This window comes from Cervus canadensis, chromosome 8, assembly GCF_019320065.1.
Source record: "Cervus canadensis isolate Bull #8, Minnesota chromosome 8, ASM1932006v1, whole genome shotgun sequence".
Classification (NCBI taxonomy): domain Eukaryota; kingdom Metazoa; phylum Chordata; class Mammalia; order Artiodactyla; family Cervidae; genus Cervus; species Cervus canadensis.
The window spans coordinates 68618241-68637615 of record NC_057393.1 but is presented as its reverse complement, the minus strand read 5'-3'; the positions used below and the strand labels follow the sequence as shown (position 1 = coordinate 68637615).

The 19375-nt window shown below is 42.0% G+C and overlaps 1 protein-coding gene across 2 annotated transcripts in view; it reads left to right on the top strand.

The window, feature by feature from the left end:
- The first annotated feature begins 155 nt into the window (after positions 1 to 155).
- The window catches only part of TET1 (tet methylcytosine dioxygenase 1), a 133682-nt gene continuing 114462 nt past the window's right edge, over positions 156 to 19375 (top strand). For both annotated transcript variants that reach the window (XM_043476768.1, XM_043476767.1), the window contains exons 1-2: positions 156 to 397; positions 11039 to 13065. In XM_043476768.1, the coding sequence (XP_043332703.1) occupies positions 11161 to 13065 (1905 nt within the window). In that variant the 5' untranslated portion in view covers positions 156 to 397; positions 11039 to 11160. The remainder of the gene's footprint in view (positions 398 to 11038; positions 13066 to 19375) is intronic.

The following is a 19375-nucleotide window of genomic DNA, read 5'->3' as shown; positions in this document are numbered from 1 at the left end:
AAAAAAAAAAAAAAAAGGTTGGGAGAGAAGAGGGCCAAGGGGAGGGGTAAGGGTCCAGAGGGGAGTCCAGCTCCAGTTTGGGGAAATCCAGCTCGCGTTTTGCCTCTCGCTCAGCAGAGCAGGGTCCAGGGAAGGCAGAGCCCCAGCTTCACTCCCTGAGGTCTGTCCTGGGGAGACAGTGCTGCTCCGGGGGGCTGACCTGGCGGGGAGTGGCAGCGCAGTCCGCTCCCGCGCCGCTTTGTGCGCGCAGCCGCTGGGCCCTCTGCTCCCGGGTCTGCCCCCCCGGACGCCCCCTGCCCCGCCCCAGTCATGCAACTCTACCTGCCTCTGCGCTGTGGACCTTTGGGAAGCAGTCGCCCACCCCGGGGGCTCGGGCCCTGACCCTGCCAGGCAGCCGGTAGGTGTCCTCCCGGGGCCCTCCCGCGCCCCTCGCTCCCGCCGGGGCCCCTGACTCCGAAGTTGTGGGGACGATCGCAAGTTGGAAAGTTTCCCCGAGGGCTGGTGCGGGCTTGGAGCCGGGGGGGAAGCGCGCAGTTCTCGGAGCCTGGGGGGGCCCTGGTGAGCTGGGAGAGGGGCAGAGGGCAGGGGTCTGCGGAGCCCCACGCGGAGGCCGGAAGGGCTTGCGAAGGGCAGTGCACGGCCGGGGCTGGACGCGGGCCGGGGTTCCGTGGCCGCGGGGCCGCGGGGGTCGCAGCGATGGGCCCACTCCCCGCGGCGACCCCCCACCCGAGGCCGCTTGGGGCGCTTTTGTTGCGGGTGGTAAACAATGCCCCCGGCCAGAGGACGCGGCCGCCTGCCCCGAGGCCGGGCTGGGACGCCGGGTGGGGAGAGCCGAGCGCCTCGGGCTAGGACCCCGGGCTCCGCTGGAAACTGGAGGACTGGGGGAGGGCGAGCGTGGCTTTGGGAGGGGGCGATTCCCCGACTGTGCCCGTGATTGATGCCCCTCAGAGGAGAAACGGAGGTCCTAGCGCCTCGGGCTGAGGAGAGCCAAGAGTTAGGGCAAGTTTCGGGTGTGGAACCCGGGCTGTCCCACACTCAAGTGTACCCCCAAAAGAAGCGGTCTTCCTCCCGCATGCTAATACAGGGGACCAGCTCGTTGGGAGAACATTTGGCACTTGCCTTCCCCGAGCTTTTTGGGGAGGAGGCTTCGGGGACGGAACTTTTGGAGCGGAGGTTGTAGGAGAGGCTTGCCAGAGGTTGACCCGGAGTTCTGCGGATCGGGGAGGAAGGGAGTAGGGAATAGAATCGTGTTCTGTCAAAATGGCCTTCTAAAAACCCTTACGGGCGCCGCTCGGGCGCCGAAAGCGCCGGCTTGCCGTCACATCAGTAGCACGGAATCCTGGAGTGGGGCGCTAGGGTGCGAGATGTGCGGAGCTGGGTGCCGGGACACTTCGGCCGGCACGTGAGGGGCCGGGTCTGGGGGTGCCAGGGACCGCCGCCACTTCACGTGTCGGGAAGAGACTGGGCTAGGTCTCTCTCCCTCTCCTCCTCACCCCCTCTCCTCTTCCTTCCCTCCCTCTCACCCACACTCCCAAAGCGATTCAGCTACTAGGGGCTGTGCGCAGTCACTACAAAAAGCGGTCGGGAAGTTGCTGGCCCGTCACAGTACACCTCCCACTGTAATGGGGAACACAAATTGGGCATTTCTGACCCAATAAAAATTAATGTATCAACAAGAGAATAGATATTACTTGAACTGGGGGTCTTTCCCCAGCCCCAACTCGCCCATTGCTTCTTCCCCTACTCCCCGGCTCCACTCTTGGGCACAAAATGAGCCGCATAATACAGTAATGATCAGCTTATAAATACATGTTTGAAAAGTGTTGCAAGACTTTGAGCGAGGAGTCGGTTAGGTGCACAGTCTAGTGCCGGCGGAGTGCGCCGAGCGCTGCACCCAGACGGGTTAAGGGCGGCGCTACAGGGCAGCAACCTCGGGTCCGCTCTGAACTGAAAAGTGCCCATCCTTCCCACCTCCCCCTCTCCTCAATGTTATAAAGTAAAATAAAAATGTCGGCCTCCTTAGGCCTCACTCAGGATGCCAAAATGAGTTTGGAAAATGTGCTTGTGAACCGGTTAGGGCGAGAGCTTTTTAAGACAAATTAGGAATTTATGCGTACAATTAAACAAGGCGGGTATGCAGATAAGGAGAGGTTTGGGGATTAGTCAGCGTTGTTTCTAAGAACGAAAAGCCTCAGGTAACGTTGATTTTGAGTGAATTTCCTGATTTTACTGGTTTGCGTTGGTTACACAGGTTGAAACCCAAGTGCCTTCACTCCCCAGTTAAGAGATCTTAATTAGCTTGGTTGTCAATGTATGACCGTGTTTAAAACCATGTTACGATTTCAATTAAACTTCAGAATCAAGTATGAGAATTATTAGTATCCTCTGCCCCTATCTCTTGGCAAAGACTAATAGCTCATCTTAAGAACTCCGGGATCACCGCTTACCATTTAACCGAGGGTTAACTATGGCTCCCAGCTCTGATCTTCTAGAATTGATGGGTTGGAGTTTAGGATCACCTCTGTCCCCGCCCTTTGTTTCTCTTCCTCCTCCAGTCTTCTTTATCTGGTTTGTCCCTCCCCTCCCCCACCTTCTTCTTGGCCTCTGTATTCTTCCTTCCCTCTACTCTTTAAGTTTCTCTTTTCCCACCCCTCCATCTTTCTAACTCTAGCCTTGTGCTTTGATCCAGTTGTCTTTTTATATTCTAGCTTTATTGCTACATGTTTCTTCCCCTTCCTCTACTTTTTTGCTTTTTTTTTTTTCCTCCCCTTTAGACATGTTCTTCCTTCTGCTTTTTCCTCTTCTTCTCAACATGTCTTATGCTTTTCTTGTTATTGGCGGGATCATTCTCTTTCCATTTTAACTTATCCCTTCCCTTTCGGTGGCCCTTTTTGGCTTTTCCCCCCTCGCTCTCTGCAGGGCAGCAAGGGTGTTTTACATATGGAAGGAGCCTTTGACTAAATCTGCTGGCATTCTAGTCAGTTTCCCTCCAGTCTTTCCATGTGCGGAGGGCTCTCACACTTCCTGTGGTAGAAAACTATCTAGGAACTGCAAGCAGCCCGCCCACCTCCTCTTCCTTCAGAACTTAGTTACTGGAGGAAACTAAGTGAAGTCGTGTCCTTTAAAAAGAAATGCTTTTTTTTGAGTCTTGTATTTCTCAGTCAAGTGCAGTAGCCTTTAAATTCTAAGAAGCTGAATGGAGTGACTATGAAATCAGAGTTTCTTTCGAAACTAGCTCTGTGTATGCAAATACTCACCACTTTTTTGGCCACTGCTGGTGGTGGGAAGGATTGCAGTATAATTTTAAATTGACATGTGGGCTGGATGGTTACATCAGTTCAGCCACTTCCTGCCCAGGGGACTGGGAGATCCAGAAGGAGGAGGGATGTAGGAGGGAGAAAATTTTTCTATCACAGTACTGTCAATATTGTCCTTTACAGGCAACTGATACAGTTTAGGAAGACAGCTTTTCAGTTTCTAGGCAAGGTGATTGCATCAGAAATTGTTTTTGCTCCCCCCCTCCCCCGCCCCGCACTTTTTAAGGCTCTTTAGGGGAAGACTACTTAGTAAACTCAAATAATACTGAGGCAGAAGTCTGATCCTGTTTATTGATCAATTTGGTTAGCTATGTTTAAATTATGTGTGAATAATTAGCAGATACATACATAGGCCCTGGGACCTGATCTAGCCTCCTCTCCACTTTCTCTGTAACCTTTGATTTTCTATTTTGGGTTAGAATCTCTTTTCATGTTTCAAATTATAAGTTGGCCCTTATCTCCTGGGCAGTAATATTTAGATTTCATGTATTACTCCAACTCCAGTCCCTTATGTCACAAGGACACTTTGGGGGGGGGGGGGAATTATTATGGGTTGGGGATCTTGTTGCCCTCTGGTGAAAACACTAGTTAACCAAGTGATGCTTTGCATCCCACAGTTGTTGGAAGTTTTGCTTGTCTGTTTCACTTTGCTTTGTTTTCTCCTCCAGGAAAATAAGAGCTCACCAGATAGTATCAATTAACTGCATGTAGGCCCCCTCTGGGACCTACTATATATGTTTGATAACAAGGACATTATTCTCTTATTTTCTGTTCCAATCATATTATCCTGTAGCTACCTCCATGCACTCAGATTCTTGAATATACTTTAGAGTAGAATAAAACTGATTTTTGAGAAATACTGAAATGTCAGTTTTCATCAGAAATGAAAAATGGAAGTGGAATTAGTATTCAACTGTAAATGTATTTTTCTATGACTTAAATACTCTATAAAAAATAAAGCACCCAAAAAAGCAGATAAAGCATTTAATAATGTTTATAAATTAATAAGGAAAATAAGATGTGTAGAAAATTCCATATTTAAATATGAATCTATATAATAGAATGGGTTCCCTCCCTTCCCCCCAGCCCCCAAATTTCAGAAAAAGCTTATTGCCTCTCCTCTCAGAGTTCAGCCCTGGGGATAACTTAGTTTATCACAAAAGGGGTTACATTTAATCAGTGGAGCCAATGGTGATAAAATTAAGATCTTGTGGGAGTCCTTATTTTGTTTCTGATTGTTTCTTTGGCTGAGTGGTACCCAGTGGTTTCTTTCCTGCAGTTGGGTTTTTAGGGGTCATTGGCCTCTTTCAGGATCTCATAAAAAGGCTGTTACCATTTAAAGAGGCCACATCTTTCCAATCCGTGTTGTTCATACCTTTTCCATTTCCTTGACAGGCTCTTTTTCAGGAGATAAGGTTTGAATGGTAAACATTATCTTAATTACAAGTCTGAATTTCTAAAGCACTTCCATTAAAAAATATAAAAGAATATATGAGACAGAGATCAAGTTATAAACTACTTTCAAAAGCAGATCCCATGACACCCTCTGGCATATCCAGATTACTTGCCTCAATACAAAAATTTTAATTTTCATGACTGATTGCAGTACTTAGATTATATGCCCCTAATAATTTTCAGCCATGTAATCCTGATATAAGACATAAAGTATGCTTATACTGGTATTGTTGAATTTCTGAATTTCTAGTGAATGGGATGGATTGCTTTTTGTTATCTGAAAATACATCCTTATAAAGATTGCTGACTTTCTGGAGATTAGAATTGGAATGTCTTTGTTTTCTAAAAATGGTGGTGTGAAAACCAGTGGTCTTTGGAGACAATATCCTACAGCTTTTCACAGCAAAGGAGCTAGTGTAGCCAAACTTTTTTTTTTAAGAAAAGAGGAAAAGCAGTAAGCTAAAAAAAAGAAAAAGAAAAGCAGTAAGCTTAATGCCAAGAACTCAAGTGGATTTGTATTTAGCCTAGTATTTGTATTTAGCACAGATTTATCAAAATGCTGTTTTTCTTGTGGTTAATGTTATCACTAATGTCTATTTTAAACATCTCTCTTAATGGCTTAATGCTTTGACTCTAAATGTTATGCTCTGAGATCTTTTATTATAGGGTGTGGCCTACAATGTGTTAGGTGAAGACAGAATAAAAGAATTGGATCTTGTTTTGCAGGATATGGCAGACTGAGGATTAAATTGGTTTTATAATAATGATAACTACTATTAAACTTATTTTCTCTCTCTCCCTTTTTTTAAATATATTGGAGTATAGGCAGACTTTTTTTTACGCTCTCATTTACAAAACATTTATTGTATGCCAGCTCTGTGCTAAGCCTTTACATATATCATCTCATTTTATTCTTGTAGTAACCCAGTAAAGTCAGTGCTATTATATTTCTGCTTCCTGCTACACCCCAAGGCATGTGGAATCTTATTTCCCTGACCAGGAATCAAACCCATGACCCCAGCATTGAAAGTGTGCAGTCATAACCACTGGACCACTAGGAAAGTTCTTATTATGCTTCTTATTCTAATATATGTAAGTAAACTGAGGAATAGAGAGACCAAGGAATTTGTCAAAATCACACGACTGATAATGTTTCTGATCTAGAAATTGAACCCACATTTATTTTCAAAGTCTTTGTTCTTACCTCACATATCAAAAGGATGAAACCATTACCACTAGGTTTTCCCCAGAGAAGCCCATTGGTCCCCACAAACAACCTCATTTCAAACACAGGAAACTTGACTCCTGTTAAATAGTTTGCTGAAGGACACAGCTGGTGATCACAGCTTGAAACTGAGGGTTTTCTAATGCAACACCATCTCTAGCCACAAAACCAAATAGTGTATCCCAGGATTACCTGGATCAAAAAAGTACAACCAAAACAAAACAAATTTGAGGATGGTAGAGGACTGTCAAATTTTTACTGTACCAGGTAATAATTTTAAAAGAAAAGAAAAAACCCATCTTCACCTTTTCATAAAAAAGGACTTTTATTACTTTAAAAAATTTTATTTTGGCCATGCAACTTGCAGAATCTTACCTCCTAGACTAGGGATGCAACATCTTCTCTTGGCAATGGAAGTACATTGTCCTAACCACTGGACCACCAGGGAATTCTCTACTTTTTAAATAAATTTTATTTATTTAAGAATGTGCATTTATTTAAGAACAAAATTTAAATTTTATTTATTTATTTAAGAATTTAAGAATGGGTCTTCATTGCTGTTTGGCTTTTTCTCTAGTTGTAGGAAGTTGTAGGGCTGCTCTCTAGCTGTGGTGCTGGGGATTCTCCTTGTTGTGGCTTCTCTTGTCAGGGAGCCCAGGCTGTAGGGTGAACAGGCTTCAGTTCATGGGTTCAGTAGTTGTGGCTCTTGGGCCCTAGATCACAGGCTCAATAGTTGTGGCACACAGGCTCAGCTGCTGCGAGGCATGTGGGATCCTACCAGAACAGGGATCAAACCCCTGTCTCCTGCATTGGCAGGCAGGCTCTCCACCGCTGAGATACCAGAGAAGCACTCTATATTTTAATGAGAGAAAAAGGAAGACATTAATTAAATTAATTCAGACTTATGAAAAACTTTACATGCCTTTTTTTACTTCTTTATTTTTAAAATTGAAGTATAAAGAAAATAAAATAAAATTGAAGTATAGTTGATTTGGGTTTCCCTGGTGGCTTAGATAGGAAAGAATCTGCCTGCAATGCAGGAGACCCAGGTTCAGCTTAGGTGGGGGATGATCCCCTGGAGAAGGAAATGGCAACTCACTCAAGTATAATTGCCTGGAGAATTCCATGGATAGAGGAGCCTGGCAGGCTACAGTCCATGGGGTCGCAGAGTCGGGACACGACAAAGAGAACACCACTTTCACTTTTTCATTGGTTGATTTACAATGTTGTGTTAGTTTCAGGTGTACTCAGCCTCTCTTTTTTTCTCATTTTGCCACAGACTGATGATCACTTGGTTCAGTTCAGTTCAGTTGCTCAGTCATGTCTGACTCTTTGCGACCCCATGAACCACAGCATGCCAGGCCTCCCTGTCCATCACCAACTCCCAGAGCTTACCCAAATCCGTGTCCATTGAGTCAGTGATGCCATCCAACTATCTCATCCTCTGTCGTCCCCTTCTCCCACCCTCAATCTTTCCCAGCATCAGGGTCTTTTCCAATGAGTCAGTTCTTCACATCAGGTGGCTAAAGTGTTGGAGTTTCAGCTTCAACATCATTCCTGCCAATGAACACCCAGGACTGATCTCCTTTAGGATGGACTGGTTGGATCTCTTTGCAGTCCAAGAGACCCTCAAGAGTCTTCTCCAACACCACAGTTCAAAAGCATCAATTCTTCTGCACTCAGCTTTCTTTATAGTCCAACTCTCACATCCATACATGACCACTGGAAAAACCATAGCCTTGACTAGACGGACCTTTGTTGGTAAAGTGATGTCTCTGCTTTTTAATATGCTGTCTACGTTGGTCATAACTTTCCTTCCAAGGAGTAAGCGTCTTTTCAATTCATGGGTGCAGTCACCATCTGCAGTGATTTTGGAGCCCAGAAAAATAAAGTCAGCCATTGTTTCCACTGTTTCCCCATCTATTTGCCATGAAGTGATGGGACCGGATGCCATGATATTAGTTTTCTGAATGTTGAGCTTTAAGCCAGCTTTTTCACTCTCCTCTATCACTTTCATCAAGAGGCTCTTTAATTTCTCTTCACTTTCTGCCATAAGGGTGGTGTCATCTGCATATCTAAGGTCATTGATATTTCTCCTGGCAATCTTGATTCCAGCTTGTGCTTCCTCCAGCCCAGCATTTCTTATGATGTACTCTGCATCTAAGTTAAATAAGTAGGGTGACAAATACAGCTTTGATGTACTGCTTTTCCTATTTGGAACCAGTCGGTTGTTCCATGTCCAGTTCTAACTGTTGCTTTCTGACATGCATACAGATTTCTCAAGAGGCAGGTCAGGTGGTCTGGTATTCCCATCTCTTTGGGGTCAGGGTCAGGCCATTTGAGGAGACAAAAGTGCAATTTGATGACGGCTCTTGGCCAGTCCCGTTTCATTTTCTCTTTTTTTCTGAACTTTCAAATAATAGTTGCTTGATTTATTCTTCTTTATTGTTTGTATTATCTCATTTTCTCCTTATTTCCAATTTCCTTGCTTAGATATTCACATTGAAAATTTTGGGACCCTTGGTAGAAGGGCTTTAGAACCAGCAGTCTTTGTTTCTTTGGATTTTTAATATTTATCTACTTATTTGGCTGCACCGGGCCTTAGTTGCAGCATGTGGGATCTTTAGTTGTAGCTTTTCAACTCTTAGTTGCAGCACGTGGGATTTAGTTCTCTGACTAGGGATCAAATGTGGGCCCCCTGCATTGACAGTGCAGAGTCTTAGCTACTGGACCACCAAGGAGAACCTAGAATCAGAAGTCTTTGGATTAAGCTGGGTGAAGGGGGAAAGAGGGACATCATTTCTGGGTGTGACAGTCCCCAGGACAATGCCTTCCTTATACCGAGGAGGTACTCAGATATTTATGGACCCATGAGTTTTATTTGTAACCTAATCTGGTGATACTAACTCCCCAGACTTTATGCTGTTTATGTGTGCATGTATAAAACTCAAAATTTGTAGATTCTTTAAATTAAATTTACTTATTTTTAATGATAAAAAGTACAATTCACAAAGAAGATAAACATTGTAAACCACTAGACCCCTAACAACAAAGAAACAAAGATAAATAAAGCAAAAATCAGAAGAAAAACAAGGGAAAATAAATATATATATAATCATAATGAGACATATTAACATTTCTCTGAGAATATTTTTATCAAGTGCAGAAAAAAAAAAGAGGAACATCTTGAATGATGCCATTAATAATTTAAATATAATAGATTTATATTAATATTAATCTTATATCCTACACAAATATATTTAAAATTTTGTATCTCATATGTTGCTATTAGATGTCCATAGAACATTTAGAAAAACTGGCAAAAATATAAACATTACTAAATTTCAAAAAGTAGAATTCTTTTTTCATGGTTCAGTTATATGTATATACATATTATTTTTGAAGTTATTTTTCATTACAGATTATTATATGATATTGGCTATAGTTCCCTATGCTATACAGTAAACTTTTGTTGCTTGCTGCATGTGTATTCTTTTTTTTTTATTTTTTGTTTTGTTTTTCATGTGTATTCTTTTAAATTAGAAATCTAGCATTCTTTTTATGCTAAGTCAAACAATTGGACTCAAAATGTTATAAATTTTTTAGTTAGGCAAAAATTCATAAGTTTCCTAAAAGATATATATGTATGATTTATATATGTATATATACAAGAGCTTTTCTACTATGCTTGATAAAGGCTTGAAAAAGAATATTTAAAAAAAGAAAAGATGGAATTGGAAATTAGAAAACATAAACCAAGTGAAATGGGAGCTGCTGCTGCTGCTGCCAAGTCTCTTCAGTCATGTCTGACTCTGTGCGACCCCATAGACGGCAGCCCACCAGGCTCCCCCATCCCTGGAATTCTCCAGGCAAGAACACTGGAGTGGGTTGCCATTGCTTTATCCAGTGCATGAAAGTGAAAAGTGAAAGTGAAGGCATTCAGTCTTAGTGACCCCATGGACTGCAGCCCACCAGGCTCCTCCGTCCACGGGATTTTCCAGGCAAGAGTACTAGGGTGGGTTGCCATTGGAGCATTGAATATGAAATAGAAAAAGTGAAACAAACTAGATAAAAGATCCTCATATAGTCAATTTGTTTTTAAACATGGCTGCTTATTAGAAACATATCTGAAAAATTGAGGTTGTTAGTTGAAATATGTTATTAATACTATTGGATCTCCAAGGAGTAGTTTCTTGGAGAATGTGGCTTTAGCAGCTTTACTGTCCAACAGATAATACCCTGCTTGGGTAGTGATGGGCTGAGAAAAGGGTGTAAGAGATAACTTTTGGGGAATTCCCTGGTGGTCCAGTAGTTGGGATTTCGTGTTTTCACTGCTGTGGCCCTGGCTCCTTCCCTGGCCACCTGGTTGGGGAACTGAGAGGGAGGAAGGTAACTTTTAAGTATTCACATTTGTAAAGATTAGGTTTGAGCTTTAAACTACTTGTAACTACAATAGTTGTGGCTTCTAATTTAAAGAAACCCCCATGCTTAGCCTATTCAAAGAATTTCATTGACTTAATCAATTGTCACAGAAATTAAAGGAGCTTTCTTTGTGAATCCAAGGTTTAAAGGGTACTTTAGTATGTTTTGTGTCTATTATACTTTTGTAGTAAATATTCTCAGTTCCTTAATTTTAATTAATAATTGCTAGTGAATATTCCATTTCTTTTTTAAACATTTTTTTGGTTGTGCTGGGTCTTTGTTGCTACTCACAAGCTCTCTCTAGCTTCAGCAAGCAGGGGCTACTCTTCTTGAAGTGCACAGGCTTCTCATTGTGGTGACTTCTTTTGTTTTGGATCATGGGCTATAGGCACACAGGCTCAATAGTTGCAGCATATGGATTCTAGAATTCAGGCTCAGTAGTTGTGGTACATGGGATTAGTTGCTCCAAAGCATGTGGAATCTTACCAGACCGGGGATCAACCCTGTGTCCCCTAAGCAGATTCTTATCTACTGTACCACCAGGGAAATTCTAATATTCTGTTTCAAATGAGAGAATGCATAGAAAAAAGACTCATTGCCAATGTTTTTTTTATTTCAGACCAAAACCTCGTGCAACTGAGCACAACCATGGTGCATGCAGATTCTCCTCTGAAGTGAGACTTTCCAAAGGACCAATGACTCTGTCCCTCGTGCCCTTTCAGATTTTCCTACTTCATAGCAATGTCTCGATCTCGCCACGCAAGACCTTCCAAATTAGTCAGGAGGGAAGATCTAAACAAAAAGAAAAACAATCAACTGAAGAAGGGATCTAAGCCAGCCAACAAAAATGTGGTGACTGTCAAGACTGTGAGCCCTGGAAAATTGAAGCAATTCGTGCAAGAAAGAGATGTTAAGAAAAAAACAGAACCCAAACTGACTGTGCCAGTCAGAAGCCTCCTGACAAGAGCCGGAGCAGCACGAATGAATTTGGATAGGACCGAGGTTCTTTTTCAGAACCCAGAGTCCTTAACTTGCAATGGGTTTACAATGGCCCTGCGAAGCACCTCTCTTAGCAGACGACTGTCCCAACCCCCAGTGGTCATAGCCAGACCCAAGAAAGTTCCACCACCTAAGAATCTAGGAAAGCAACATGAGTGTGATTATAAGGTACTTACAGATATGGGAGTAAAGCACTCAGAAAATGATTCAGTCCCAATTCAAGACCCCCCAATCCCCCCTGATATAGAGAAGCTAATTGGCATACAAAATGCATCTTTCATTAAAGACGAGAGCCAAGAGACAGCCCAGTCTTGGTCCCAAGGTGTTGAGGATTCCAGAATAATTTGCTCTACTCCTAGTGACCCTGCAGCAGAGATTCTTTCTGGGTCACTGGAAGGGACATGTGGTGGAGAAGAACTGTTCTCTAGAGAGACATTGAATGATATCAGTGATTCCCCTAGAATGTTTGCTCAGGACACTGTCTGTGTTCCTTTGCTCCAAAGAGCAGCCCTCAAGGTTACCTCTGAAGGAAACCCCAGCATTCAGTTAGAAGATTTGGGTTCACGAGTAGAATCTCTTAAACTGTCTGATTCTTACCTGGATCCCATCAAAAGTGAACATGATTGCTGCCCCACCTCCAGCTTTAATAAGGTTGTACCTGCATTGGACCTTAGAAACTGTTTGTCTATTGGTGGGTCAATATATCCTACCTCATTAATAAAACTCCTCTTGGCAGGTTCAGAACAAGAAACCCTTGGTGCTAAACCAGATCATCAAGAGGTACGCAAAGCTACCGCAGATCAACAGGAAGTTCCTGATACCACCCCTGTGCTAGCACAGGCCTTGAGTGCTATCCCACATCAATGGGAAGTTCCTGGTGCTAACCCAGTTCATGGAGAGCCTTTGGGTGAGATCCCAGACCCACCAGAGATTCTTGGTGCTATTCCAGTCCAAGGAGAGGTCTTTGGTGCTATCTTAAATCAACAAGTCCTTGGTATGGGTAGTGGTGCTGCCTCAGACCCGCCTGTCTTTCTTCCTGCCCCTCTTAACCCAGTTGCTACCTGTAATGCTCTCCCAGCATGGCCCGAGCTCCAGGGCACTGTTTCATCTGGGCTTGAGGTCCCGGGCACTATGCAGATTTTGCCTTTGGGCTCAGGTCACACTCCTCAACCATCATCAAACTCAGAGATAATTTTGGTACCTCCTGTAATACCTATGAACAATATAGAAAATGAGAAGAAGATTCACATAAGCTTTCTGCCAGCTCACACTCAGGGGTTCACATTAGCCCCTGAGAGAGGACTCCAGCCGGCTCCACAGGGCATCGCCCGACTCTCCCTGGTGAGTCCCGGCACATTGGAAGGAGGCAGCTCCCAGATCAGTGCCACCAGCTTGGTTGATGTCAACCCCACTGTGGCATCTAGGCCAGTGCCACTTGCTAGTACCTCTTCTCCTTCCTACACAACTCTGCTACCTACCTTGGAAAAGAAGAAACGAAAGCGATGTGGGGTCTGCGAGCCCTGCCAGCAGAAGACCAATTGTGGTGAATGTACTTACTGTAAGAATAGAAAGAACAGCCATCAGATCTGTAAGAAGAGGAAATGTGAGGAACTGAAAAAGAAGCCATCCGTCATTGTGTCTTTGGAGGTAAGCGAATACCTAAAGGGCTGGGGACACCTGTGAAACTTGGTAGAGTGATCTGTGGAGACTATTTTTTAAAATAAATTTTTAAACATTTATTCTGTTTTGGTGTGCTGGGTATTCGTTGCTGCATGCAGGCTTTTTCTAGTTGCAGTGAGCAGGGACTCTAGAGTGTACCAGTTTCAGTAGTTGTGGCACTTAGCCTTAATTGCTGCATGTGGAATGGCATGCGGAATCTTCCTGGACCAGGGATCGAACCCTTGTCACCTCCACTGGCAAGGGGATTCTCAACAACTGGACCACCAGGGAAATCCATGTGGAGATAGTTTGCTTTAGTATTACATTCTTTTGCTTTGGTAAAATGTTGCTTTATCTATAGGAATTTGAGGACCAACCTGAAGCATGTCTTGCACACTGAGTGATACATTAGCTTATTTTTAGAATTTATCTCAGAAAGCGAGAACATAAAATTTTTCCATCATAGGTTTTGATGGAGAACAGGGAAATTGTATGAAATGTGGTTTTGGAAAGATTTCCACTGTGCCTTATTTTAGTGTGTCTTATTTTGAAAGCTACATTTTTAAAAACTAGGAGTGGAACAAAGTCACTAAATGCCTTGCATCCTGAGGAACCAGAGGAAATAAACTTTTCTTTTGAGAGAATAAAACTGTCTCTATCTTTTATCTTGAAACTTTGCCTTGGAGGTATAACAATAGTTGAGTTTTCGCTTCAACTTTTGGCAGGTGATTTCCACTTGCTCTACATATTTCACAGGATTGTTGGGATTCAATGGTAATCAAAAATTGAAAATGGTTTGTAAAGTCCAAAATGATATATACATAAAAACACTCATACTTATTATTACAGTTACAAAACTAAGGTAGTCAGAGTATTCATTGACTTAGACTTCATTTAAAGGAATTTTATGGAACTTGGTTAATACTCAAACTTGCTTAAATTAAAATACCTGTCAACTATGGCGTTTTATGATTTTTAGATTACTCACTTGAAAGTTTTTGAGTCTACTATGAATACTATAGTAGAATAGATTAAAATATTATGAACTTAAATTCAGTCAACCTTTTCTTTTCATTCTAGAGATCAGACATTTAAACCCTTGTGTATCAATGAAATTCAAGGTGTTTTGTTTTAAATATTTGTTTATCTATTATTTATTTGGCTGTGATGGGTCTTAGTTGTGGCAAGCAGGATCTTTAGCTGCAGCATGCAAACACTTAGTTGTGTCTGGTGAGATCTAGTTCTCTGATCAGGGATTGAACCTGGACCCCCTATATTGGGAGTGAGGAGTCTTAGCCACTGGACCACCAGGGAAGTCCCACATTTAAGGTGTTTTTTTAAAATACTTTGGTATTACAAACCTTACTGCAATGAATAATCTTTACTCCTCACTTCACACATGTGGGAGCAGATCAAAATGTGGCCAGTAACTTAATAGCTTACAAACTTATCTCTAAAACACTTAGTAGCAATATTTTTGTAACAGAAAGATCTCACTGGTGAGCTCCTGATTTGCAACATTGCCAAATGACATTGTTGCCAAAGGTACTCTATCTTTAATAGGTGTGAACACATTTGCTCTTTTCTAAACTTACTCCTCATCTGGCATTATACATTTGGTTCAATGGTTTACCATCTACATGGTCACCCCAAATGGAAAATTGAGTCATCTTTAATGGCCTTTTTCTCATTCTTTTAGTTATCTCTTTTCTACAAGATATGAGCACTCCTATCTCTCCATTTTCTTTGCTCCAGCTGTTGAGGCATTTATTTCTTACTGGGACAATTTCAACTTTCTCTTTATTATTGGCAAGTATTTATGGCACTTCTATTCTGGGATGAGCATACCAGCCAACTGGGAAATCAGGATGTTGAACAACAAGCTTAGGTGCAACTCAAGTTTTCTTTCTATAACCCTGTTTTTCCTAGATTAATCCAATTAGTGCTTTTCTGTATATGGGATTCATCTCACCCAAAACAATGGAAAATAGTGCCTTCCGATTATAGGTGAAGCCTAGATTCCTTAGCATGGAATATGAGATCTTTAGGGTCTTGACATGACTGACCTCTTTTGTCTTGTTTGATGTCACTACTTACATTATACTTGAACTTTCAGCTGTATCCAGCTGCTTCTGCTTCCCCAGGCTCACTGTGCATGGTCCTGTCTCCATGTTCATGCTCATGGTACAAATTCTTCCTTTTCCCTGCCTAACAAGAGCCCACCCCTTCACTCATCCTTTCCTGTGCAACACCTGTATCTGTGCATGTTCCTCAGGTTTGCTTCCAGGGAACTTTGTTTTTCTTGCACTTTCTAGCCTTGTTACAGTGATAGGTGCTAAGTAAACACTTGTTAATTGAATGAAAAGAATATATTTGTAACTCAAATAATTAGGTTTAGAAATTTAGATGGTGTGTGGTTTATTTCTGTAAACTTGATCTGGCAAGCAAGTGTGGCCATGTGGTCAAGGTCTGTCAGGGTGGGAAATACTAGTATTTGTTAAGGAATGAATGAATATATTGGCTATTGCTCACACTCTCCTAAGCACCACATTCTTTTTTTTTGTTTTGTTTTTGCACCACTTTCTTTATTTCTAAAAATCATAAAAAACTTTTCAGTTCAGTTCAGTCACTCAGTCATGTCCGACTCTTTGCAACCCCATGGACTGCATGGAGTCCTGGCCTCCCTGTCCATCACAAATTCCTGGAGCTTGCTCAGACTCATGTCCATTGAGTCAGTGATGCCATCCAACCCTCTCATCCTCTGTCATCCCCTTCTCCTCCTGCCTTCAATCTTTCCCAGAGTTTTTTCCAAAGAGTCAATTCTTTGCATCAGGTGGTCCAATATTGTAGCTTCAGCTTCAGCATCAGTTCTTCCAATGAATATTCAGGACTGATTTCCTTTAGGATGACTGGTTTGATTTCCTTGCAGTCCAAGGGATTCTCAAGAGTCTTCTCCAATACTACAGTTCAAAAGCATCAATTCTTTAGCACTCAGCTTTCTTCACAGTCCAACTTTCATATCCATACATGTCCACTGGAAAACCCATAGGTTTGACTATATGGGCCTTTGTCAGCAAGTAACGTCTCTGCTTTGTCATAGCTTTTCTTGGAAGAAAGCATCTTTTGGAGGAAGCATCTTTTAATTTCATGGTTGCAGACGCCATCTGCAGTGATTCTGGAGCCCAAGAAAAGAAAGTCTGTCATTGTTTCCATTTCCATTGTTTCCCAATCTATTTGCCATGAAGTGATGGGACCAGATGCCATGATCTTAGTTTTTTGAATGTTGAATTTTATGCCAAATATTTGCCAATAAAATTGACTTTGGCAATATTTACTCACAAATCACTAACAATGCTATTTTGCTTCCACAGTCAAACCTCCATCTTTCCACTCAAATGCTCTTTAAACTACTGACCTTTAGCAGGTCAGTAACATGAATGGCAGGATGCTTTATGTGACCCACTCAGCAAGCAGTAAGACACCAATAAAGAGAAGATGCTGCTGCTGCTGCTAAGTCACTTCAGTCATGTCTGACTCTGTGTGACCCCATGGACAGCAGCCTACCAGGCTCCCCCGTCCCTGGGATTCTCCAGGCAAGAACACTGGAGTGGGTTGCCATTTCCTTCTCCAATGCATGCAAGTGAAAAGTGACAGTGAAGTTGCTCAGTCGTGTCCGACTCTTAGCGACCCCATGGACTGTAGCCTACAAGGCTCCTCTGTCCATGGGATTTTCCAGGCAAGAGTACTGGAGTGGGTTGCCATAGGAACTATGAATCTGAAAATATATGAAAAAGCTAGCTCTCACTACAGCTGCCAGTCACTGAAATCTCATTATATTATCCAACCAGTAGTTTCAGCTAACTTCTCAAAACAGATTTTGTACCTTTGCTTCATAAAGAAGCCTCCCATGAAAGTACAGCACTCTCTCACCTTGGAATTTAGGCTCCGCGTCCTGCTTCAGAGTCATTTATAATTGATTCACCCCTGCCTCCTCCTTCTCCCCCGACTACCTAGACACCACCAACTCTACACTCTGGGTGGGATTTGCTAGCACCTGCAGACCCCCCAGCACCACAACCCCTCCAACTGCTGGTCCAGCTGAGGGCTGCCCACCCATCATCTTCATTTTTTTGAATGTTGAGTTTTAAGCCAGCTTTTTCACTCTCCTCTTTCACTTTCATCAAGAGGCTCTTCAGTTCTTCACTTTCTGCCATAAGGATGGTGTCATCTGCGTATCTGAGGTTATTGATATTTCTCCTGGCAATCTTGATTCCAGCTTGTGCTTCATTCAGCCGGCATTTTGCATGATGTACTCTGCATAGAAGTTAAATAAGCAGGGTGACAATATACAGCCTTGATGTACTCCTTTCCAAATTTGGAACCAATCCATTGTTCCATGTGTGGTTCGGCTGTTTCTTGACCTGCATAAAAAACTTTTGCTTTGCATAATTCAGATTTATAGAAATATTACCGTACAGAGCATTTAGTTCATCTTCCAGCCAAATGATGACATTTTCTGAAACTGGAGGATGATCGCTTTACAGTGTTGTGTGGTTTCTGCTGTGCATCAACCTGAATCAGCTATAAATAAACATGTGTTTCCTGCCTCTTGAGCCTCTCTACCACCCACCTGCTATGACACCACTCTAGGACATCACAGAGAGCCCTGAGCTGAGCTCCCTATGTTGTATAGCAGTTTCCCACTAGCTATCTGTTTGACACTTTTGATTGTATTATTTTAATTTTTACAAAATAATTTTTATTGGAGTATAGTTGATTTAATATGTTGTGTTAGTTTCTGGTGTCTAGTAAAGTGAATCAGGTATACATCTATCTACTCTTTTTTTTTTTTTTTTTGAACTTTTAAAAAATTTAATTAATTTTTTGGCTTGCCCCATGCAGCATGTGAGTTCTCATTTCCCCAAACAGGGATCCAACTCGTGTGTTTTGCAGTGAAAGCATAGGGTCTTAACCACTGGACCACCAGGGAAGTCCTTCCATTCTTTTTTAGGTTCTTTTCCCATTTAGGTCATTAGAGAGTACGGAAAAGAGTTCCCTGTGCTATTTCGTTTTGTCTCCTCCGTGGTGGTGGTTTAGTTGCTAAGTCATGTCCCACTCCTGCAACCCCATCAATTGTAGCCTGCCAGGCTCCTCTGTCCATGGGATTCTCTAGGCAAGAATACTGGAGTGGGTTGCCATTTTGTTCTCCAGGGGATCTTCCTGACCCAGGAATCAAACCCGGGTCTCCTGCACTGCAGACAGATGATTTACCAACTGAGCTATGAGGGAAGCCCTGTCTCTTCCAGATATGTCTCCTCCATATATATAAATAGTTTTTCTGAATTAATTGAGACTAAATTTTTCATAGACATGATATTCCTTTATCTTGACATAGTAGAGAATAGATTTCCTGAAAACGAGTATGTTCTCACATATTATTATCAAAATTATGAAATTAACAATGAACCATTGTTATTATCTAACCCACAGACTTTATTTGGCCTATAAGAAAATATCCTTTTGGCCTCTATTAATTTGTAGTAATTCCTTAGACTTATAAAACAACAATACTGAGGCATAATTGACATATAATAAACTACACATATTCAAAGTATACAATTTGATAGTTATGATTTACATACACTGTGTGACCATTAGCACAGTCAAAATCCATCCCTCCCCAAAATTCCTTCATAGTCTCTGCACCTCTACCTGTACCCCTTTTCCTCAAGCAAACATCTTTCCATCGTTGTACATTTGTTTGTATTTTCCAGGGTTTGATATAATGGAATAGTGTAATACAAAGGTTTTGGGGGTAGTTAAAATATTTTTGCAATATTTTATGATATTGCTACTTTTACAAAGTGCAGATTACTTATTTTGTCCCTCACTTTGGGTTTGTCTAATGCTTCCTCATGACTTCATCTGGATTATGCATTTTTGTTTGAATACCTTCTTATAAAAGGGGCATGATGTCCTTTGTCCCACTATTTATGATCTTAATTTTTACCACTTGGTTAAAGGTAGTGTCTCCATGGTATAATCAGTATTTTTCACTTTATACTTAATAAATATCTTGCAGGGACATTGAGGCTTGTAAATATAATACAGCTATCCCTCAAATTTTCACTCTTCAGTTTTAGTATTCACTGCTAATTTTTGCCTGATAGTTGTCAAAAGCTGATTCTGTTTTCATCATTTCTTCTAAATCTATTAATTAGCTTTAAACTCCAAGGAAGAGATTTTTCTTCTTACTTTATTTATATATTTATTTCAGTGTCAACTTGTAGATTTTTGT